The following is a 24,365-nucleotide window of genomic DNA, read 5'->3' on the forward strand; positions in this document are numbered from 1 at the left end:
GCTCATTTTGTTTGTTTGTTTGACACAGCAGACATGTATCTTATTCATTCACAATTAAATGTGGCATTAAATGTATCTATTTATTTAGTAATGTAATTATATATAGTTTGTTTATTTATTTATTTATTTTTTCGATGATCGTTCCTTAAAAGTTGAAATATGACTTGAGATTAAAACTGTCCTTCTCATCCATCACCTCCAGGAGGATGGAGTTACCTAATACTGTCTTATGATTGGCTCATCATTCCCAGTTGAATATTCACATCTAACTCAACCTGGATAAATGAACATTTGCAAGAATAAGAAAGAAATGGTTACCAGCAAAGCCATTCTTTGAACAGTACACTTGGTATTTTAGTAGTGTTGTGGCCTCTTTTTTATAACTGGAGCACCATTATGGTCCGTTATGAATTTTAATGAATATGCAGGGATATCACTAGTAAACTAGATAACTAGGTAATGTTAGCTAACTAGTTAACATTAGGTTGACTAAATAGACCCAGTTCACTGCTGATACCACCAAACTGCCACATAACTTGCATTTTCTAAAAATTGTTTTGTTTGCTCCTATCTAAATAATTAAAGAAGCAATCTTATACTGTACAAGCAAATGAATACTTGATAACTGCTTCAGCAGGAATGACGCTACAATTGGGAGTCAGGGTGGATATATATGGTTATCGCATAGGTGCAGACTCATGCAATGATGTATATACCTGATGTATAAAGGGAATGACATAATGTATTGATGTATTTGGCACCTGTTGTATAAGGGTAGCTGCTTCTTTGAGTAATTAGGGGAAGCTTGCACAATGTTCCCCATGTCAGCTATTGTCCTAGGACTCAGTGCTCAGTTGCTGTGCTGCTAAAAGCGGGTCTTTCCAAAATCCTCAACCAATCACCAACTTGCTGTACGTTGAAAGTGCAAAGTGACAGTTTGAATTTCATGTCTGGCTGTAGCATCACTGAAATATATAAATAAATTAATAAAATGGCACGTTTCATTATTTAAACTCATTTTTTTATTGGCACATTATTTATTGATTCATTTATTTATTTATTTACATATTTATTTTATTTGATTTTGGCCAAAAAATACTCCATAGTAAACAGACAGGAGAGCACAAAACAGTGAACAAAACCTGTGTGATTTTGGTGTGAAGTTCTTTTGCAGTTCTTTTTGTATAAGCAGATAAAAAGCCATAATAGAAAACAGGTGTGTATCTTCAGTTTAACGCAGCAAAGTCTTCTTTCAGTGACTTGATCTATCTGCCCAGCTACGCGTCAGCGGTGCTAACCGTTCCACCCTCTGTATTTAAAACGCTTTTGGAATAAAATTATTTTGGTCCCTTGGAACTTGGGACTTTTCACATTAACAGAGTCAAAAAACGGTTGATCAAAAAGGGCAACTGAGGGCAGACCATCTGAACATTATTTTGAAAAGATAAGGGAGGATGGATGTTGCTTGGAGCTCACTAACGTGTGAAGACTGATGCAGGGGGCTGGCACCAAAAATACGTGAGGACAGGTAGAAGAATGAAGATGATTCAGATCTAAGAAACGAGCTGTGAGAATTCATTTCTTTATCTGCAGCCTGCTTACTTGAAGAATTTATGCAGGTCTGGTTTGTTGATTTGTGACAGGAATATCGGGTACAATAATGACAAACTGTCAGTGACATTCATATTTATATATAATACGAGACGCGCTTCTGGAACGATCTCCGAGAAAGGAGCACCGCTCAGCGCACCGTTCCTGACCGGCGAAGTTTGTCATTAGCATGGCCTCCCAGCTGTCGCTCCAGATCAAGTGCACAACATGCCTGTGTGATAACGAGGATCCTGTGACCCTACATTGTGAGCATGCCTTTTGCCACCAATGCATCATGGGCCATCTGGGGGCCAGCCTGGGCCCAAGCTCCTGCCCAGAGTGCCACATGCTTTACGACGCGACCGACCTGCGACCCAACTGCCTACTGAAGACTGTGACCGGTGTGCTGCCAGAGCACCTCACCACCCAGAATGAACCCCAGGCGAGTGCTTCACCTACAGACGGGCCAGGAGCTTTGACTGACACCCTGGTGTGCGCTGAACATGATGAGAAGCTAAAGCTGTGTTTTGAAACAGACCAAAAGCTTGTATGTGTGGTATGTTGGGACGGGCAGAAGCATCATGGGCACCATGTCAAACCTGCAAATGAGAATGCTCATTTACAGGTTTGACGTAACAAGGTAAAAAAAAAATTAAAAACCTAAGTACTAGCCTTTATCTGTTAGATCCATGACTTGGTGTTCTTCCAAAGCTGTTTATACCATTTCTGTTTTCACCCAAGTGTGATATCAGTTCTGCTTATGCCTGATTGTTATTTACACAGTGAAAATGTAACTCACTAGGTCAATCCACACATTTCACAGGGTACATTACACGTTGGTAGGGTTGAAGGCTTAATTGGCTTAAACTTCTAAACCTGTATTCTGATTCTAACTAAATTTCACACATCTACATCATGTTCTAAAGATATCTGCCAAATTTGGTAACAACTGGCCTCAGTGGGTAATACATTGGTGATTCTGTTAAAAATGAATTATGCCTGTTGCAGCATATTTTTGGGTCTAAATTGGGATCACATTTATGGCATTTAGCTGACACCTTTATCCAAAGAGGCTTACAATTATGACTGAGTACAACTTGAGCAATTGAGGGTTAAGGGGCCCAACAGTGGAAACTTGGCAGTGGGGGGGCTTGAACCAGCAACCATCCGATTACAAGTCAAGTACCTTTACCTTTTTTTTTCTTACGGGAACCTGGTGAATAAGGTTGGTTCAGGTAGTCTGTTAATTGCATTTTAGATTTTACATAATATGAAAAAATGTCTTTTTTTTTTTGTTCAATCCTCATAAATGCGACATAAAATTTTTGCAAGAGACTGAATCTCAACAATTATCAAAAACATGCTGGCATTATACATAATATATAATATGACCTCTAAATGCCAGTGAACCCTTCCTAGTTGTCCTTTTTCATTCAAAACTACTGTGATTTAGCAATGTTTTGAGTAATTCCCATGAAATTTGTATGTCAAGGATGTTGGCTGGACATGTAAAGATTGTTTGGGGTATTGATTGGGGTATCCTCCTCTGGAATCGTCAGTCTCCAAGACCCGATCTTTTCCTAACTAGTAGGCTAAAACTCAGCCCTGAGGTATCCAACTGTCATCAGACCAATATGGTATGTACAGAGTTACATGTTGTGGATGTATACAACATTTGGTTTGAATCAACATTTGGTGGGCGCTTGGTCTCACTGCTGAATTCCCCTTTATAAAACATAGAAAAGTATTGGTTTTTAAAAAATAAAACTCCTGAGATGCAAAAAAACTCTAAATCAAACAACAGAGACTGGTGAAAGTGCATCATTGTGAACATAACTGTTATTATATAATTCACTCAATAGCATCACCGACAGTTAATGCTGTTAAATAATGAAGAATCACATTGGTGATGATGCAACAAGTTCGTTTTTGTTACTTTGTGATAAAAAAGATATTAAAGTTATCTCATTTCTGTTGTTCGCTTTGAAATGGTGCTTTCATATGTTATCTTTTTCACAAATGCCACATTGGTGACCCCAACACTCTTTGTTGATTCCAGAGATATTTTCTCTTACATGTCAATCAATGTAGTTGCTTGGAAATTGCCAGAATTTTGGGAGATATAGGCTGCAGCGTGGATCGTGTAGGCAGAGGCTCAGTTTGCACTGTGTGATATCAGCATGGACGGCATGAAGAACCACACTGTCATTTCACTCAGCAGCTCCACGGCAGCAAGGGCAATACATCAGCTTGAGAATTCCATGGACACCACGAAGACTTACATATTAAAGACTTTTGGCCTAGCTGAGTCTGAACGTGCCCTCCAGCTGCTTTCTTTAACCTGGCCTTGCAGATGCAAATCTATATGAATTGATGGATTACTGATACTTTTAGGTACTCTTTCATTCATAGAAAGTTGTTTCTGCAGTATGTGCCTTGGCAAATTCATACTACTCTAGCCAATAAGCTAAAGTAAGAAAAGCTCAATGCCCAACACCACCAAGTTTTCACTGTTGGGCCCCCGAGCAAGGCCCTTAACCAATTGCTCAAGTTGTACTCAGTCATAACTGTAAGTCAGCTAAATGTCATAAATGTAAATGTACAGTTCCAGCCCATTTCGATGCCACCTTTAACCCAACGAGGAGAGCTAATTTGTGGCCAGAGCCAGCAATAAAGGAGTCTAAGTACCCTGGATTGTGTTTTTGCCATGATCACTATAGTGTGAATGCCAAACAGTGACACCTATCTTGAAGTTTTGAGAAACAAGCTGCCTCCTGGTGCCAGTGGGTGTTAAATCTGTGGCCAATTTCAACTCAGCTAGACTGCAGCTTATTTCTAACCACAACCCTGGGTTCACTGACCTTCTGGGAAAATGTCCTGATTTCATTAAGCCAACCTTTTCCACCAGTGGCATCAGTCATGGTTTCAAAAGTTTCAAATTCATGAACATGGAAGTGTTTAGCATAATCCATCAGATATATTTACCTGACACTTTTACCAGAAGTGACTTACAATTATGACTGAGTACAGCTTGAGCTATTGGGGCTCGCTCAGGGGTATTGAACCAGCAACTCTGCTATTATAACACAAGTACCTTAACCACTAAGCTACCACTGCCCTAAGCAGTCAAACAGTTAAACAGCCCTTGAGCTTCTCCACTACACATGGTGCCCAAGACAGATGATTATTGCTGCCTCAGTCACGCCATCACTCCTGTTACCTAACCCTAACCTTCATGTACAGGTCTTTTCACATTGTCTAAAATATACCTTGCTCACATATATCACCAGGTACCGGTCCATCCTGCAGACATTCCCAAGGCAGTGGTCATAACCCCTTTTGTACTTTCAAAAATGTTCATTTGCTAACTTGAGAAATGCTGTGAAACTTTTTCAGCCACTTATGTATTCTGTCCTAAGAAGCCTTAATTTTATTTTCATCTACATGAAAGATATACACATTGCCAGTACCTCCAAAACAGATTATCTGTCACATCTCTGTACCTTCTATGAACACCTAAGCCAGAATGACTTCAATGTAAACCCACATAAATGCCAATTTGGTCTTCCATCATTTGATTTCCTGGGTCACAACACTTCCAAAGATGGAACAATCCATCTGCCATCTAAGGTGGCTGCTATCTTGGAATTCCAAAAGCCTAAAACAACCAAGGGCCTTCAGGAGTTTTTGAGCATGGTTCATGGGTTCCTTCCTCAAGCCACTGACCTGTCGCGGCAAAACCCGCAAACACCCCATACACTGATCTGAGGACATGTCTAAGGCATTTGTGGACACTAAGATTTAGCTAATGCAGCTATGATGACATACCCACTGCCTGAGGCACCCATTCTCCTCATGACCGATGCTTCAGATTGTGCCTTAGGGGCTGTTTATGAATAGCTGTGGATGGTGCTTGGCAGTCACTTGCTTTTTTTAGTTGGCAGCTCCGTCCGTGTGTTACTTGCACTCTACCTTGTCATTCACCATTTCCTTTTCTTACTTTTAGGCTGACCATTCACATCCTTTATTAGCCTTTGCAATCTTTAAAGTTTTCAAGGCATGGTCAGCTTGACATCAGAGGCATCTGGGCTATATCTCTAAATTCACTGCTGATGTTAAGTATATTCAGGGCAAAAACAACATAAAGGCTGCCTTTCACAGGCTGCAGTTGATGTCCATTTGGGTTTGGATTAAGCAGGGCTGATTTGCATTTGGATTACTCAGGATTGATGGTGGACCAGAGCATATAGAAGAACAATCATTGGCCTGTGACATCAAATTTGGTAAAGTTTGCAGCCACTGTAACATCACTGGTCACCCATGACAGATATTTCCTAGGTATTGGAGTTTTCAGTGCTGTTAATGGGCTATCACACCCAGGCAGAAAGGTCACAATAAAGTTCGCTGCCTCTAAGTTGGTATGCCATGGTCTTATGAAACATGGCTGTGGTTGGGCCACTGCCTGTATTGAGTGCCAGTGGGCTAAAAATCATAGACATGTTAAGACTCCCTTGGCACCTCAAGGTGCTTGAGTATCATTTTTATCATGTTAATGTGAACCTGATGGGCCCCCTTCTTCTCTGGGCTTCACTTATCTGCTTATGATATGGGAAAGAACTACCAGGTAGCTCGAAGCACTGTCCTTGGTGTTGACTACTGTTGCTGACATAGCACAGGAATTCATCAGCAGTTGGATTTGACACTGCGTCTGACCCGGTTTGACACACCATGTGATATTTCCTTGGATCATGGCATGCTTAGCTCTGGTTGGAAATTGCTGAGAACCTGGGGATAAACTTCCTCCATACCGCTGCTTACTATACAAATATTCCCACCTCTCTATGAAAGCTGCATTTAGGGCAAGCCTGCAGGGTGACTGCTGGTTTGATAATGTTGCTTGGGTGATGTTGGGGATCAGGACAGAAGATCTACAGTTCTCTTTGCAGGAGCTGGGGTATGGTCAGGCACTCCAGGTGCCTGGACACTTCATTCTGGTAGCCACTACCTCTTGTGTGGTGTCCTGGCAATTTTCTACAATGCCTTCTGTGTTTGAGCATCATAATGTTGACTGGCACTCACTGAAACCACCTAATGTTGGTCCTGGGTTCTGGAACCTAGCAGTAAAACTTGCTTCATTGCTTGCACCCAAGGATCTCTGCTTGCAGCTGTTTTCAACTGTTTTATCTTAAAAAGGTCATTTTAGTCAATTTTGTAGTTAAAATTTTAAAATAAATTAGCTTGTACTATTTGATTAATTTGTGAAATGTCTCAAACTACAAGATAATCCATTCCAGTAGTACTAATCAAAACGTCTCATTAGTATCGCTTTTATGTATATGCCTATGTGCTCCTTAAGGTCGTGTTCTGTAATGTAAGTCTATAAGTGACAAAATGACAGGAAATCTGACCAATAAAATGTATGCTTTTCAGTATGGGAGCTGACCTATAGTAGCCTGGCCCTTCCTAGTGTTCTGAAGAAGGGACTACAGCATTGCTAGTAAAATGTTGCCGTCTATGTACATGCTACCATAACAGTGAACTTCAAATGGCACCTACAAGTGAGACAGACATTGTGGCATACCTAATAGAAAAACCTTCTTCACTGAAATTGTCACAATAATTCAGCAAGGTCAGCCAACTCCAGCTATAAATTTACGCCAGAAAGAAAAAAAATGTACATAGGTAGTTTCTTTATAATGCACAGTGAGAGGTGTGCCTGGCAGACAACTAACGTGTAGCATACGCAGCACTTTTGTGAACTGTACTTGCGTTTTGAGGACTTCTGAGCTGTATTTTGGAATAAAAAAGAAAGAAAAAACAATAACATTTAATCTGGGGGGTGGAGGACAGGCTATGCAGTAAAGGCAGAAGAGGTGCCTAGTTTATGCATTGACTGCCATTGGTAGAATCAAACTAGGCTAAAATAAGTGGAAAACCCTCTAATGTGCACATAATTTTAGAATGAATGCCTCACATTTTGCTACTCTTGTTTGCTCCTCATTTTTAGGTGGTGCTGATGGGTGCCATGGGTTTACTGGCAAAGAGAACAGGCAGATAGCTGACATGGTCCAAAAACAGGTGTCTGAGATCAGTAAAACTGAGGTAAGACAGTTTTTTTGTATTTAAAAAACACTGTGAAATTCATACTGTCAGTGTTGTGTTTTTGACAACTGTAGACTGTACCTGTGCATCAACATCAACATATTGCAACTGCTGTGTTACACTGAATGCTCTGTTTGTTCTGAGGGGAAAATTGTGGCATTGTACCATACACAGCTGGTGTTCATTTTGTTATACTAATGCATTATAACATGCATATGAGTTGCCCTCAAAAACAGCCTTGATTTTACAAGAATAATTCTCACAAAAGTCATTCAAAATCCATTTGTTTTCTACCACAACAAACAGTTGTAACTTGGTTGAAGTGCAGTCCCCCTGTTATCCCACTGTTATTTGTAAAATGGGCTGGTTTCACTTTAAAGAATATGTGATGTTGGATGGAAGTTACAGAGGGGGAAGTACAAAGTAAGTGAGAGAGAGAGAACACGATGTGATAGAATACAGAGAATGAGTTGAAAAACCAAACTGTCATTATTAAATATTGCAAATGAGAAACTGAAGTTTAGCTGCCTCTGTGAGTGTCATTTCAGGGGTGCAATGCATACAGTTCCCATGGTGAAACTGGACCCCGTTTCCCAAAATTATCATAGTATTAAGATCATTTTTATATAAGAGAGAAAGTGTGTTCAGTGTAATACTTACTCTACCATTTAAAGATAATCTTTGTTTTAGGGCACTTTTGGGAAACCCAGCCATGTCTAACTAAGAGCTAATGCCAACAATTTTCAACTTTGAAACATCCTTCAGATGAAATCCAAGCACCTATCAGCCCAGATCTCAGCGCAGTTCGAAAGGATGCCCATATTGACTTCATTTGTACTTACAAGTCAAGGGGGAAAGAGTTTAGTGTGATTCCTGACTTCCTGTTCATTGGTCAGATGATGGGAATTATCGAACCAAGTGAAGTAATGACTCTAATGTATAAACAGTACACAGCTGAGATCATTCTTATTGCTGTCTCTATGCCCATAGTAACAAGAAGTAAATTATACTTCTTGCTTTGAGAAACAAGAAATAGTGGAAATAATACTAATTAGCTATTTCACTAATAAAAGAAATAGCTTCCAATTAGCACGCAGTCATTAGCATAATGGTACCTGGAGGCTTTTTGCATTCACATATGAAATTGCATTGTTGCCTATGTTAGCATGTTTGGCTAGACTGGAATATTAGCCTCGAGCTATTTCATTAGTGGCTGTCCTTCAGTTCCTGAGAATCTGAACATAAAGGACCCCATAGACTCCTACCTGAAGGTGTCAACAGGAGACCCATTTATTCAGCAAACTGACAGACGGTCCACTTATTACAAGGACTACAGCCCTGGGGTTGACTCTGTGGAGACCTTCCGCAAAGGCCAGCACTACTGGGAAGTGGAGGTTGGGAAGAAGTTAGACTGGAGTGTAGGAGTTAAGGAGCCAAAGGCAACAGCGCCGAAAGACGTCCACCTACACCTTAAATACAGCAAAGGATACACTTTAAGCAAAGATGGACAGGAGGTCTCGCTTTCTGTCCACAGAAAGCCAAGTAAAATAGGGCTCTATCTAGACTGTGAGAGAGAAGAAGTGTTATTCTATGATGCTGACAGGATGTCTCTGATTTACCTGGAGAGCTACAGATCAAACCTGACCTGCTCAATTAGTCTTTTTCCAGGGCTTTATCGCAACTGAAAAAAAACAAACACTGACCCTCTCGTGATATGCTCATATGAGTCTAGTCATGCTGTCAACAGTGTGTAAGTCTAGTTCCCTAATTCTGTAAGCACCCCTACACTTATTGGATTCATATAAGTAACCAATCAAACACCTCTTGGATGAAGATATGTTTTAGTTTGGAGTGTATGTTCAGCAGCCCAAGGTTCAGCAGCCCTGCTCTTGGATCTGCTACCATGCAGAGTGCAGTTTTTTCAGGCTGAAAATAAGATAAGGAGTGACTCAAATTTGTTTGTTTGTTTGTTTGTTTGTGGCTTGAGTGGTTGGTTGGTTTGTGAGACAAAGCAGCCAGAGTGAAATGCCTAATTGCATATTATGAATCAAATTCAGTAACATTTGACAAGGACATTACAATTATACAATTGTGATTCTCTACATTTTTAACAGTGTTAAAATGTTTAACTATCTTAGTGGCTCTCAGGCAGCTATGAAGGCAATTTTGACTGAAATGCTATTGGTCTTTCGCTTTTGCTTGGTGACAAGGTATTAGCCCTTTTGCCAATGTTGAGCACGTGATTTGCTGGTCCCTGTGTGATAGAGAAAAGATTGTCCCCTACCAATTATGTTTTGGCTACCCCTGATGATAGATGAAAGACACGTATGTGTCATATCAATTTGCTAAAGCCCTATGTGGATCGAGATGTGGTTTCCTCGTCATCAAGCCCTTGTACCCTGGCTACGATTAAGGCTGCTGCTGAGTATTCACCGCAGGACGGGTTACACCTGGCTCGCAATTGTCTACCTTGTGCACATCTACCCAACTCAGAAGCCCTACGATGTCTCCCAGAGAAGCTGTCAGACTTCAGCCCTCAGCTCAGGATGACCTCCTTACTCTGAGAGATACCTGTCACTCTTCTCTGATACTCCTTTGTGTACGTCTGTTGTATAGCATGATATAGATGTAGGCTCACACCCTCTGATAAAACAACATCCCTATCGAGTAAACCCCCGTAAGCATGATTTGTTGGAAGAGAAAACAACACGTCTGCTTGATAATGGTTAAGCCATCCACATTAACAGGTGCCCCCTTGTCTTCTGGTTTTGAAACCTGACAGAATCTTTCGCTTTTGCATGGATTATCGTAAAGTGAATGATATTACACTGCAGGATTCCTTCCCCATGCCTCGCATGGAGGACTGTGTTGACAGGATAGGACCTGCTAATTTCGTGAGTAAACTCGACCTCCTAACGAGTTATTGGCAGGTACCGCTTACTCCTCGCACCTCAGACATTTCAGATTTTGCCAGCCGTGATAAATTCCTGCAATACACAGTCATGCCTTTTGGTCTCAAATATGCATCTTCAACCTTTCAGTGACTTGAATATGAATATTGTGCAAGGTGATTTCCCGAATTGGGAAGCCTACCTGGATGATGTAGTTGTTTATACTCGTACATTGGAGCAACACCTGCAAACTTTAGGAATGGTTTTTGGAAAGTTGCAGGATGCTTTGCTTGTTTTAAATCTAGACAAATGTGGTAAGAGCCACATTGGTGAGAGCGAGGTAGCATACTTGGGTAAAATGCTTGGCCATGGGATGGTTCGTCCTCGGGATGCCAAAGTCCAGGCCATTCTGTCCTTTCATGTCCTGGACAACAAACAGAGTCTCAGATGTTTTCTGGGTATGGCTGGTTTTTACAGATGTTTTTGTAGAAATGTGTCTGTAGTTGTGACACCTCTAACAAACCTACTCCTTGAGAAAGTTCCCTTTGAGTGGTCCCCTATGTGCCAGGATGTTTTTGATGCTATTAAAGCATTATTATGCCATACACCACTTCTGGCTGCTCCTGACTGCACGCGTCCCTTTTTACTGGAGGTTGATACTAATGGTGTAGGTGCTGGTGCTGTCCTCATGCAGGGGACACCCGAGGCTTAGAACACCCTGTTTGTAATTTCTCAAAGAAATTTGTAAAACATCAATTAGCATAGAGAACCATAGAAAAAGAGACACCTGCTCTCTTGTTTAGCGCTGCAGCATTTCGAAGTCTATATTGACGGCAATTCTCAGCCGATTACGGTATATACTGACCATAATCCCTTGGTCTTTCTTAGCCATATGGCAAACACAAACCAGCATTTTATGTGCTGGTCCCTCATTGTACAAGGCTTCAACTTGAATATCCTACACAAAAAAGGAAGTGAGAATGTGGTAGCTGACACCCTGTCCCTGGCTTAGATGTATTTGGTGTTTTATAATTGTTATAATTCTTAAAGTATTTCTTAATGTGGAACTTCTGGGTAGAGGTCCACACATAACTGGGGGGGCTTGGGGCTTATTAGAGAGGAGATTGGTGTTACTAGTGTTGACTTGTCACTGCATTTTTATCTTGTGTTTGCTTGGCTTTGTCTGTATGACTTTGGATTTGCCCCTTGATTTATAGCTTTCTTTGTGCCTTATTGGTTTGGTTGCTGGATAATATGTTTCTTGTATTTGTTGTCCTCTATATAGTAGCTACACACTGGTCGTAGGGAGTGGCTGCCGTTTTGTTTGGGTGTTGGTTTATCTCTGTTTATACCAGTGTAGTCAATGTATGTTTCTTTTTGTTTCTACTGTGGTTGTGTTTGTTGTGTTGGCCTGGGTCACCCCTGACATTATTGCACCAGTTTCTTGTCTTTGAACACCAAAATTGTAAATACCCTTGACCTTTGTCATCAGCTTGTTTGTCTGGTTTGCATCCCATTATTCATTAGTAGCGCTTTGCACTCAGACCATGTGTTACAGCCTCCCAGCCTAGACAGGCTCATAACTACAGAATGTCCTTTTGGACACAGTAGGTCTTATCTCTCTGAGGTCAGGTCAGGTTTGTGAAATCAGCCTTGGAAAGCAGCTTAAATGGTTCGCTTTCCCATTCAAAATGTTCGTTTTGTTCGGGTATTTCCCAAACTGGTACATACATACACAAACCAAAAAATCCACCAACCGTTTTTAATGAATAAGTTCATGATTTACCGTAACTGACAAACATTTGTGTTGTATTCATCCTGTATGTGTTGTGTATGTTTTGCTTCACTGAATATTTTGTAATATTTGTATTTTTATTACATTTTATTTATTTTTATAAGTTACTTATCTGAAATCCTAAATGTGTTAGAGGGATTGGTTCAACTGGAATAAAAAATATCTGTAAAGCCTGAAAAGTGTGTGAGCTTTGCAATGTTTTGCATAATCTGGTTGACTTGGAGCATAATATTTGCATTTTGAGGTCCAAAAAACATTTTAAGGTCTTACAACATAGGAGAAAATGCACTGTCATGTTTCACCATACCAACCCGGGTGAGAGAACTCTGATGTCCAACTGCGCTGTCATGGTTTGAACTTAGATCAATGTCTCATCTCAGTTTTGTCCACATTTACATTTACAGTTAAAGCACTTAGCAGACACTCTTCCAGTGCAACCAACAGTGTCGTTTAGACATCTTCCTGGAACAAATCCTTATACTAGTACACTAGAACTGAGTCCAGGGATATAAGATAAAACTCTGTCAGGGAGAATGCACCCAAGGAAGGTACATACTACTTGTAGTGTGTGGGGATTGTGGGAGTTCATTCCATCTGTGTTCTAGTACAGAAAAGCATCTTGAGGCATGCCTTCCCTGCCTCACACTGTGCTCTCTCTCTCTCTCTCTCTCTCTCTCTCTCTCTCTCTCTCTCTCTCTCACTCTATCTTGTCCATTGCTGGCTGTAAGCACTGTCTGAAAGCACTGTCAATGTTTACCATGCATGTAATCAGAATGATATAACTGTTTTGTTTACTCGTTTCATTGATTTAGAAAATGCATGTGCTTAGTCACCCACATTGAAAACAAATTAGTCATGTGCTCTTGGAATGCAGAGACAGTCAGCTACATTGAGTATTCACTGAGTGATTTCTGGGAGTTTAACTCCCAGAAGAAAGATTTTGAAGGAATTAAGTAAATCATTGTAACAAAACACTGGCAGGAAGGGATCCACACACGAGGTGGAGAGGAGAGTGAACAGGACCAAAAACACATTCCAAAAGACAAAAATCATGAGAATAGGCTAGCGTCATAACCAAAGTGAGAGAGCGCAAAAGTCCCAAATCAACAATCCAAAAATCCTGAGTCAAAAAACAAACCAAGCAGAGTAACAGGCATGATCAAAAGGAAATCAGGATTTTACTAGAAGGTATTATATGAAGGAACGAGGCAAAAAAAAAAAACTTTGCGATGATAGAGAGGGGGAAAAATGTTTACATAGGAAGCATTCAGTAGGGGAACGGGTGGAGAGAATTAGTATTCAGGCGAGGACGATCGGTGCGGGTGTTGTGATTAACAGGCAGGGATTGAGCTGCTTGGAGACCTGAAAATCATTCCTCGTTGAATAATATATTTTCCATAAACACATACACCTGTGCAAACTATTTAGACATGAACATAAGTGAACAAAAACTGATGTATCGGAATTAATGAGTGGAGTGTTATAAAATGTTTTGTGAATGAGATGAGTCAGTCCTTGTACACAAAATGTTCTAGTTCTCAATGTTCCTATTTTTTAAGTTATGAAATTTCTACTTCCATATCACAGCAGTTTTTAAATGTTGATTGGGTTTATTTCAGAATTGCTCAACCCCTACTTTATCTCTCGTTTCCCGCTAGTTCCTGCCCCCCTCTGGAGCCCTGCTGTTTGGCAACGACCTCTCTTAGCCCCTCTTATCCTCTCTTACCCTCTCTCTCTCTCCCTCTCTTACTACTCTCTCTCTCTCTCCCTCTCTTACTACTCTCTGTCTCTCTAGCTCCCTCCCTTTCTCTCTCTCTCCCTCCCTTTCTCTCTCTCTCCCTCCCTCTCTCTCCCTCCCTCTCTCTCTCTCTCCCCCTCTCTCTCTCTCCCTCCCCCCCTCTCTCTTTCACTCTCACTCATACACTCCTTCACCTTCTCCCCTTCTCTCTCTGACTCATAGATTATGGGACATTTGCGTGTCTGTACATAAGGGGGAAGAGTGTGAGTAGGCGGGTGGATAAAAGCAGGAAAGAGCAAGTCTGGACTTGGTCGGAAGGAAAGGCATACAGAAGTGATTTCTTCCCAAGACATCTTCAACTCTCCAGGTCCTCTCGTCACTCGACACCACAGACAGGCAGCTGGCTACCGCACGGATAACAAGACCACACTCTGTGATCATAAAGACCTGAGACAGAGTTGTGGACTGCCAATAAATCTCCTAAATCCAGCAAATTAAGCTTCTGTATTTTTGGGAGGGAAAAACACGGTGGTTGTGTGACTTTTTGGGTATTCGGAGACTGAGAGACATGGCGGATACTGAGAACTACAACACGTTGCAAGAGTTCACAGAGGATGCATCAGGCAGAGGAAATAAACCTATACTCTACACGTCACAGGGCAGCCAAGGTAATACACATGTATGTGTGTGTTTGGATACTGGTGGGTGGCAGAGAAGGGGTCAGGTCAGAGCAATTACACATCATGGAGGGACGTCCATTCACAAATTTGCAGCTGTAATTCAATCCATTGCATGAATCTGTGTTTTAAGACCTTGTGATTAACAACCATGACTCAGTGACACTCAATTCTTACATCCCAGGAGGTGTCATGAAAGGAATGGAATGTTTGAAGGGACAGATTTCTGTTTTCATATTCATCGCTCTGCTGGCCTCTGTTTGTGTGAACATAGTACTGGGTGTTCTCTGTAAGTAAATACACTTCCACACATAAGCAAGGTCTGTCAGGAATGTCTCTGTTTCTATGGTTTAGCCTTTCAAAGAAGAAACTAAATGGATACTTTTTCAGAAAGTTATCTTTTATTGTCTCTCTCTCTCTCTCTCTCTCTCTCTCCTTCTCTCTCTCTCTCATACACACACACACACACACACATCTCCTGCAGTGACTAACAGTCGGTCCAGGGGTTCTTCCAGCCCATGCAGCGTGGAAGTTTCCACAGTGTCCCTGAAGCTGAGCTCTGTGCAGGAACGCTATTCCCGCCTGTGCTCCGATTACACTGCTCTGGGGAAGAGCTGCTCCAGGCCTGGTGAGAAAGCTTCAGACACACACGTCCCACATGGCAAAGTACAGCTACTGCGGCAGGAAGGATGGCTGCATCAGCGAGAGCTTGGAAGTGTGCCATTTTCACAAAGACCACAATCTGCCCTGTTGACTATGCTCCTTTTCAATGACATTTGCTCTCATTTGGTTTTGTTAATGTCAGACACGTCTGTTAGGGAGTGGCATGAATGGAGCTTTTATGACAACCTGGTTCTCAGACAAGGCAGAATTGCTTCATGGTTGTTGCACAGACTTGTCAAAAATCAGAGGTGTAGGTTTCATTTCAGCTTTTTAAAAATTTTTTATATGAAAAACCCAATTAAACACATTATATGAGTGGTGTGAGCAGGAGTTATTGGGGAGGGGGATATATGCACCCCACCCCCCGGCCTCCAACCCCACTGCCCCCACCCCCCACTGACCCACATCCGTATTTTCCAGTGAGGAAGTGCCAACCGTGTCCTGGGGGCTGGACCCATCTCGAGGGGAAGTGCTATTACTACAGTGACGACAAGCTGAACTGGGAGCACAGCAAGGAGAACTGTGCATCCATGGGCAGCTATCTAGCAATACTGCACACCCATGAGCAACATGTAAGACAGTGGGGGGGAGTCTGTGGCAGGAAGTGGCTCACTAAATTGCTCAGTTCCAGCTATACAAACAAAATGTAAACGATAATAGCTTGCATTTTGTGTATATTCTTTGTTCCAAGTGGAAGTGTAGTGTTTGTTTGGGGTTTTTTTTGTTTACATTTAATTTCATTAATGAATTCTCCTTCTTCTTCTTCTTCTTTTTATTATTATTATTATTATTATTATTATTATTATTATTATTATATTGTTATTTATTGTTGTTATTTACTTTGGTTTGTGCATTTATTTGGATATAGGATGCCCTTGCGAACTTGGCTCGTAGTTTTGGCGGGTATGACTACCATTACTGGATTGGCTTGTCAGATACTGAAGTGGAAGGGGTGTGGAAATGGGTGGACAACACGCTTGTCAATAAAACGTAAGAGCATGTAAACATGCATGCAACATAGATTCACATATACACACATACGTACATGTTCAAATACTTATAACTAAAAGTATCCATGTCTTTGGCTCGTTCACCATCTGACACCAAGTCTGACAGGAGTTGGGAGCAGAGTTTGTAACCTTGCTTATCTTCTGACGCCCTCTGCTCACTGCTGCCCCCTATAGGTACTGGAATGAATGGGAGAAAGAACCCAATAATCATCAGTCTGGGGGTGAACATGGTGAAGACTGTGCTGTGCTGGAGTCCCACTCTAAGAGCTGGTTCGACGTGCCCTGTGACTTCCTTTACAAACGGATCTGTGAGATGGATGCCGTCAGTACAGATTAAATCAAATGCCACAGCATCCATAGAAAATACTGTGAATAGAATTGTGATATTGTAAAGAAGACACCACGTATATTTTGATGTTTGAATGTTGCTTTCGAATGCAATCTACTGTGCCTTTCCCCACTATTTTTTCATTAATAAAAAGACCTGGATATGTACTGAATTTGGTTGGGTTTTGGTTTCTTTGTGGTTACTGATTGTAACCCTGTGACCCTGTGAAGATACAAATCTGACTGGAGATTGGTGTTTTGAGGCACTACAGAGAGCCTTTTGGGGTGTTTAAGAACTAATGTTTTATAGGAACAAAACACATGAAAATATAGAGATTAAAATATTAACTAAAACACATTAAACTATTATCCAAAATTATCTAAAAAAAATTCGAAAACTCCATATGACATTTAGAAACACTAAGTTAAGGGCTGGATTTAATCCACTTGACTATATACATATATTCTCTATGTCTACTTGACATATAGAATGTACCATTCAAAATCATCAGGTTTAAGATTTAATAAGCAGAGGTTTATGTAAATACGAGACCGCACTGTAACAATAATGTGAGCTGCTTTTGTACAAACATGAAAACATGTATATTTCCAAATCAGGCAGAAATGCATGTGCAGGATTACAGATGTAATTATCTATATAAGAAAGTTGGTTGTGTCAGAATTATTTGGTATTTTGACTTTTTTTTTTATCTAAAGGGCAATTTGACCTGCTTTCAGTCGTAGCATGTGAGAAAGAGAGAGAGAGAGAGAGAGAGAGAGAGAGAGAGAGAGAGAGAGAGAGAGAGAGAGAGAGAGAGAAGCATCGTCTTTCCTTAAAAAGATATCTTTAATAAAGAGCTGGTATACACTTTTGACATGACCTTGCCATTGAATAGGAGAACTCTGTCTTTGTTTGTAATAGAATCAAAGTATAATACTGTGTTATTAAGAGACTCGTCTGTTTTAATACCCCTGTCTTTGAATCACTATATTAGCTGCCCTACAGACTAAACTGGGCTTTAAGAGGAACTTAAATCTTCTACCAGTTTTCACCAGTTCTTAAACCTCAAAAATATTTTTTGAATTTGGTTTATTAAAACCTTTTTTTAATTTAATTAGCATGTATTAACCTATTTTACATTGTAAAAAGAATTTAACACCAGTTTTCAAATAATTTACTACCACCTTTTATGTCCAGCTAAATCTTATTTTTGCTTTTTATTATTTGCCTGTTTCGTTACTTTTTGTCCGTACGTTCCTGTTTTTCATGATTGCAGCGTGGTGCTGTCTTCCACACTAACGATAGGTGGCGCTAACGAGGCTTAATGCCGGCCTGCCCTATTCTTCCACCCCCACCCCCAAACAACACCTCCGTTTCGTCCTATCAGACAAGTCGTTGTTTTGTTGTGGAACGTCAGCTAACGGAAGTATCACTGGGACGACGGGGAGCGAGCAAGACTACCTTGTTTATCATTATAAAGGTGAACGTTTTTCATTAATATTCACTCAAAGCGAACACATAATGACACCATTTGCTAACTCACACTGAAGCATATTTAGTGCAGTCTGTGATACAGTCAGTAAACTATGAAATGCGGTTAAAGCGAACTCGGGCCTGTACTTTCTAGCTAGCTTAGCTCATGTAGCACTAGCTAGCCTGCTAGTACCGGCGTGCTCCGTTAAAACTGCGCACTGATGCCACTTCTTAATGATCTTTTTTTGCAGCAAGTCTAATCCTCACATGTACTCCAGCTGCCTCGGTCACTCTTAAACGTTATTAGCGCATTAATCCGACAGGTCGTTCCGTAACTTGCTAGCTACTAACTGGCTTCTACTCCTCGTCCCCGTTTTGCGAGTCGTTCTGCTCATTTTAAAGTCCAGCCACATGTCACAAATTTCTGTGTACGTCCATGAACCTAAAATGCCTACATCGTTTCATCGCTTAAACCACGTCTGGCTTTATTTCGTTACTTGGTAAAAGCACACGTCTTGTGTGCTACGTTCCTGTTGTCATTTTAATTTCTGCTCTTTTGGTGCAGCTCCCTGACAAATAAACGTTGCTGAAACCACAGAATTTACAGAATTTTAATGACACGCATTACAAATGTTTTGACAGCTGGGTATATTTTTGTCTAACATCGCACATTTTACAGCATCTGTCATCTTCAGTAGCTTGTGTATACTCTTCACGTTTTAATTATCTTTTCATTTTCCTTGATTGCCTTACAACGTATCTCTGCCATATGGTACAATATCCAAAAAAATATCAAATATCACTTTACATCTTTCTTTCATGCTCTCAGATGGAGGTGGATCAGCTGCTGTCTCTATCTGGTTCTGCTTTGGCTCAGGCTATCAGTTCTTTGTTGGAGACACCTGGACTTTATGTTTTCTCAGACATACTGGAGTTGCCCAACGTTCGAGAGGTAGCACATACACACTTGCGCACAGGCCTAATGCCAGCCAAGCTCAGTCTACCTAGTAGAGTTAACCTACCCATCAGTGTACATTCTCCATGTTTATGGCATATAAATCAGACTGTGACATCACCATAGATTATATCGATTTTCCAGAAAAGTGTTATAGTTTTTTTTCTTCTTTACATACTTCCTTGTTCACTGGGGTAAGATTTAAGAGTTACATGTCATGTTTTCTTTGCGTAACCTCAGGTTTACTTTATTGATGCCGATTTAATAAAGATCATAATAATAACCGAGAAAGGAACCATTGAGAGAAAAGTGCATGATCCTAATTTTTGTTCTGCATCATGCTGATGTGATATATATTAATGTAAATGTTACAGTGTCATTATAAACAGCCAGTTTCCAAGTGCTGCCACACCTTCATGTTATCGGTATTCTGTCTGTCTCGCACTTGCTCTGTCCCTCCAGCTGGAGGTGGGCCCTCACGCTCCCGTCTATCAGCTCCTCAATCTCTTCGCATATGGAACCTATTCTGACTACAAAGGTAAACCATAAGGACACAGGCTTCATGGGTTCTGCTGTGGCATACCGGGTTCCTCTGACGCTTGTGTGGGTGTTTGTGCTCCTCAGAGAGGGAGGCCTCTCTCCCTGAACTTACCCCATCCCAGAAGAACAAACTCCGACACCTGTCGATCATCAGCTTAGCTTCCAACCTTAAGGTACCTACTCAGTTCTATTAGCAGTTCATCAACGTTATATATTCTGAATGCCACAGATAAATTCTACAGTAGGGAACATCAACACTGGGGGCGTATCTACTGTGCCTGTAGTGCAGAGGGCTACTGTGCCCTTGAAGGAACTTTTTTCAGGAAATGCAATATCCACTAACTTTAAATGTACTCGAACGTGAAAATGTGAAAGTTTATATAAATTTGTTTTTTTTTTTCTCTCCCCGCCTTTACCAGTGCTTTAAACGATGTGGATGTCCTGTTATTGCTTCTTACACAGAAAATGCAGCTGTGTTGAAAGAAGGGCAAAACTTTATCGATCTTTTTTGCCTGCAGCCTTTACTTTCTTGAACTGTTTATTATTGAATTATTGATTTTGCAGAACATTTTTTAGCAAATGCTATGACGTATTCAGTATCTAACAGTGAAAGATATGGTAGTAGTTACAAGATTAGGGAATGAGAGTGGAATAATGTTATTTGGTTTAAATAGGATGCATATCGATGGGGCTGTAATAGTATACACTTCAAACCTGATAAAGACAATGTTTCAAACTGTATTCCTCTGTGTGCTACTAAAATGATATTTCATGCCACTGCAGTGTTTAGCCCTGCTAGCACCAATCATAAGTAAAGTAAGCCAAGAGGGACCGTTTTTGTCTGACACCACCCTCCACCCGCCTGTTTAATGATAATGGTATCAACTGTCACTATTTTAGGAAGGGTGTGAGTTGGAAACTGCAGTATCAGGACAGGTCTACACTGACGCAGGCAGGGGGAGGCGGGGTTTGTAATGCTGAGTGGTGCTGAGAGTGATGGGGGTCCATGCGCTGTGTGTGGTCGCAGTGTCTGCCGTACTCGCTGCTACTGCAGCAGCTGGAGCTGAAGAACGTGCGTGAGCTGGAGGACCTGCTCATCGAGGCTGTCTACTGCGATATCATCCACGGCAAGCTGGACCAGCGCAACCAGCAGGTGGAGGTGGACTTCAGCGTAGGCCGCGACCTCGGCCCCAATGAGCTTCCCAACATAGCCAACACGCTGCAGGAGTGGTGAGCATGGTGGAGTGTGTGTGTGTGTGTGTGTGTGTGTGTGTGTGTGTGTGTGTGTGTGTGTGTGTGTGTGTGTGTGTGTGTGTGTGTGTGTGTGTGTTAAGCTGGCAAGAGAGCCTCATGGGACGCCGGGCGCTCTGCGTCAGAGAGAGCATGTGTAAACATTGACTGAAGAGGGATGTTACACCACCAGAATGCTTGTTTGTGTTGTGCACTACAGTGTGTATGTGATACAAACCGTTGTGTCTCTCTCTCTTTTTCTGTCTCTGTCAGGTGTGCGGGATGTGAGGCGGTGCTTTGTGGAATTGAGGAGCAGGTCTCCAGAGCTAATCAGTACAGAGAGAGCCAACTAAAGGTCAAAGTTCAAGTGGAGACTGAGGTTAGTAAGTGTGTTATCTTGTCCAAAGGACTGTTAAATACATCCCTTGTTACTGCATCATGACACTTTCAGTTTGTCTCAGAATGGTAAGTGGACATCCTTGGTGGTATACATGGTGGGATTTTGGGCGTAACAGGCTTCTGACTTCTACTTTGACTCATTCGAGTCTCAACAGTGTGAAGTTTTAGACTCTGGAGGATCTCATTTATCCTCCTGACATAAGCCACGGTGTGAAGTACAGATCTGTAGTCTTCTCAAGCCTTCTGTTGCAATACTAGTGTGTTGTGGGAGAACAATCAAGATATCTTAGTGCTTTGTGGAAGGCCCCATTTCAAAGCTATTGGATGGAGGCTCACTCTCCAATTCAAAAGATCTTTGATGTATTTCAAACCGGCTGATGAGTGTAGCTTAAGGCAGTAGTTACAGACCCAGTGAGAACAATTATGTTTTACTGTTCATTCAGTTTAGCTGCTTTTTATTTATTTGCGGTGTTTTTGATGGTCTAATTTAGCTGCTTGTGAGTTGTCACATTGTCCCACCTCCCAATAATTACATGTCATATAGAGATGTGTGTATGCACTTCAGACAGCAAGTATTTATAGTGCATGTGCTTTTCTTCAATACCCTACAATAATGTTGTCAGAAAGACAATTCATTGTGAATTCTACACCGCCACACGCCTGGCTGCTCACCGCCTTCCACGCCTCCGAGCCCGGCTACTTCAGGGCCGTTCTCTTGGACAGTTTGGACACCGTGACCCTGTTCCTTACGCTGATGAATTTTCTTTCTGACAAGATTCGAACATGCACTGCTGAAGCCTGCGTTGGCGCCAACCATAATCGGATTTGAATTGATCTTCGCTTCCATGACGTAGATTAGACTTGATGGGGAATGCTGGGTTTTCTGAGTCCCGCTGTCAGAAGGCAAATCCAAACTGAGCTGGGTTTGTGGCACATCCCTTGAGAACTGCTCGGAGCACTTTTGTTTCAGAGTGTGCGTTTGTTTTTGGGGGGCTTGCGGATATAATTCCCAGTGTAAACATTCTCATCTCTTGGCCAGGTGTCAAACCTACAGAAAACACTGAAGGCTAGCTCTGCTTCTCCATCGTCTGGGCCTGCCCCTGGCGGTGCAGCATCCAATCAAGACGCGGATCAACCTGCAGAGCCACGAGACCCCGCCTCTTCTCAGGAACCACGACAACCAGGCAAAAAGAGTTCAAAAGTCAAAGGGTGAGTTGGCATGTACCTAGGTTGGAGCAGTTGCTATAGTAGTCATGGACTACAGCAGTCAGCCAGTCAGCCAGTCAGTCATGCTCTGTTTAAACTGTCCTAAGACTGCCACCGCTGAGACATGTGGTACATGCCCTGTTAAACTGCCCTGCGGAGGACTGGGCCAGGCACTCAACCCAGGATGAGTGACATGTGAGAGCCCTGATTCAGCCCTGACTCAGCCCTGGAATCGCAGCAGCCATGTTAAACCTGAGACTTGTGCGTCTAATGAAGCGTTGGGGAAAGGCAGCGAGGGAGCACGGGTCTGCAGTCATTAGTTTCATTAGTATTAAGTGTTTGCTGTAGTTCCACTTTGCCCTGGTTAAGCGTTATGTGATTTATTGACAGACCCACAGGTTTAATTATGCCCCGACGATCTGCTAATTGTGCTGAAGCCTCGTGAAAACAAAACAGCTGGAGGTTCTTTGTAGATGAGGTTGATCAGCAGATTAGTAGGATGCCCCCCAACGACCCCGCGCCATGCTTGTCACTGGAGGGTCACTTTAATTGCAACCTTTACCTTGTTTGTTTGTTGTTGTTTTTTAAAATAATCTTACTTACAGTGCAGTTTATTATATCCTTTATTGTTCAGCGTTGATGAGGTAGACAGACACTATAGCATTTTACTGCCTGAATGTTGGTTCTGTGTGTGTTACAGGCTTCGCGGGAGTGGCAAGATCTGGTCCAAGTCTAACTGAGCGCAGAGGCGCAGAAAGATCCGGACCGAGGCTACGCGTTACAGGCTCCCTGATGAACTCACTCACAAACCCAGGACAGACAAACACTGGCAGACAGCTGGATTTACATGCCCAGAAGGACTAGTGAGCAGATTTCAGCTTTCTCAGAACAAGGCTGTGCAGACATCATGTAATTGCAACATTACCAATACAAGCTCCTTGTTGAAGACTGTGTGTGAGTGTGTGTGCACGCGCGCACGTGTGTGTGTGTGTTTGAGCAAGAGAAACCGCGTCCCAGTGTATGTGTGTATGCTTGTGCTGTAAATGTTTTAGCTTAATCCCTATTCATTTTCCTTCTTGGAGTGTTTTGAGTTTCGTTAATCCATAATTAGGATGTAAATTGATAAAGGAATAAACATTTTCCATCTATCACCACTCCGTCATAATGTTCATCCCCCCCCCCCTCTCTCTCTCTCTCTCTCTGGTGTTAAGTGGTGGCAAATGTTTAGTCACAGAGGGAGCTTTGTCTGTTTAGAGGTCATGGCATTAATTATCTCTTACACACACACACTGATCGTACACACCGAAACATGCACCATTAGAGCCATCACATCCCTCCAGATGTGTTTTGCCTACGAGTGTCTGCTCTACCACACAAATTGTTAGGCACTGCCTGGAACCATCATTTTTCTCTCCTTTGCATTCTGCCTCTTTCGTTCCATTTCCCCTGCATGACGTTAATGGCAGCAATTAACTCCTGGCACCCTCTCCAAAAGAGACGAGTGTGAGAGATGATCCATTTTTATATTAACAGTGTCTTTCTCTGTTGCTCTCTATCTTGATGCAGTTTTTTTTAACGTACTGTCTTCTCTCATTCTACCCCCCTCCTCTATAAATAGTAGTGTTAATTTCAGTCGGTGCGACTGAGTGTCAGTGTTTCACAGTCTCCCAGAACAGATGGCTTCTGTGAACTCTTGCAGCTGCACACCTGCATGTGTGAGATGATGAGGGGTGTGTGTGCATGCATCAGAGAGACCCTGGGTGAGGAT

General features: G+C 41.8%; 3 protein-coding genes across 4 annotated transcripts; all 3 read left to right on the forward strand.

Annotated features, from left to right (window-relative positions):
- The first annotated feature begins 1,780 nt into the window (after nt 1-1,780).
- trim108 (tripartite motif containing 108) lies at nt 1,781-9,377 on the forward strand. The gene is made up of 4 exons (XM_081697029.1): nt 1,781-2,141; nt 7,598-7,692; nt 8,589-8,610; nt 8,917-9,377. The coding sequence occupies exons 1-4, from the start codon at nt 1,781-1,783 to the stop codon at nt 9,375-9,377; spliced, it is 939 nt and encodes a 312-aa protein (XP_081553155.1).
- Nucleotides 9,378-14,296: 4,919 nt separating this feature from the next.
- On the forward strand, nt 14,297-16,966 carry cldc1 (C-type lectin domain containing 1). Of its 2 annotated transcripts, XM_026999165.3 has the most exons (6): nt 14,301-14,784; nt 14,978-15,082; nt 15,278-15,421; nt 15,877-16,028; nt 16,325-16,446; nt 16,641-16,966. In XM_026999165.3, exons 1-6 carry the CDS (start codon nt 14,685-14,687, stop codon nt 16,801-16,803), a joined length of 786 nt encoding a protein of 261 aa, XP_026854966.2. In that variant the 5' UTR covers nt 14,301-14,684; the 3' UTR covers nt 16,804-16,966. The 2 variants fall into 2 exon arrangements, with proteins under 2 accessions (XP_081552959.1, XP_026854966.2); XM_081696833.1 differs by lacking the exon at nt 14,978-15,082 and having other exon boundaries at nt 14,297-14,784.
- Nucleotides 16,967-18,250: 1,284 nt separating this feature from the next.
- On the forward strand, nt 18,251-23,745 carry cops7a (COP9 constitutive photomorphogenic homolog subunit 7A). Its single transcript, XM_026999161.3, has 8 exons — nt 18,251-18,274; nt 19,097-19,219; nt 19,685-19,760; nt 19,847-19,935; nt 20,790-20,992; nt 21,266-21,371; nt 22,431-22,600; nt 23,298-23,745. Exons 2-8 carry the CDS (start codon nt 19,097-19,099, stop codon nt 23,335-23,337), a joined length of 807 nt encoding a protein of 268 aa, XP_026854962.1. The 5' UTR covers nt 18,251-18,274; the 3' UTR covers nt 23,338-23,745.
- Nucleotides 23,746-24,365: the final 620 nt, after the last annotated feature.

This window comes from Electrophorus electricus, chromosome 14 (genome assembly GCF_041902795.1).
Source record: "Electrophorus electricus isolate QZ-2024a chromosome 14, ASM4190279v1, whole genome shotgun sequence".
Classification (NCBI taxonomy): Eukaryota; Metazoa; Chordata; class Actinopteri; order Gymnotiformes; family Gymnotidae; genus Electrophorus; species Electrophorus electricus.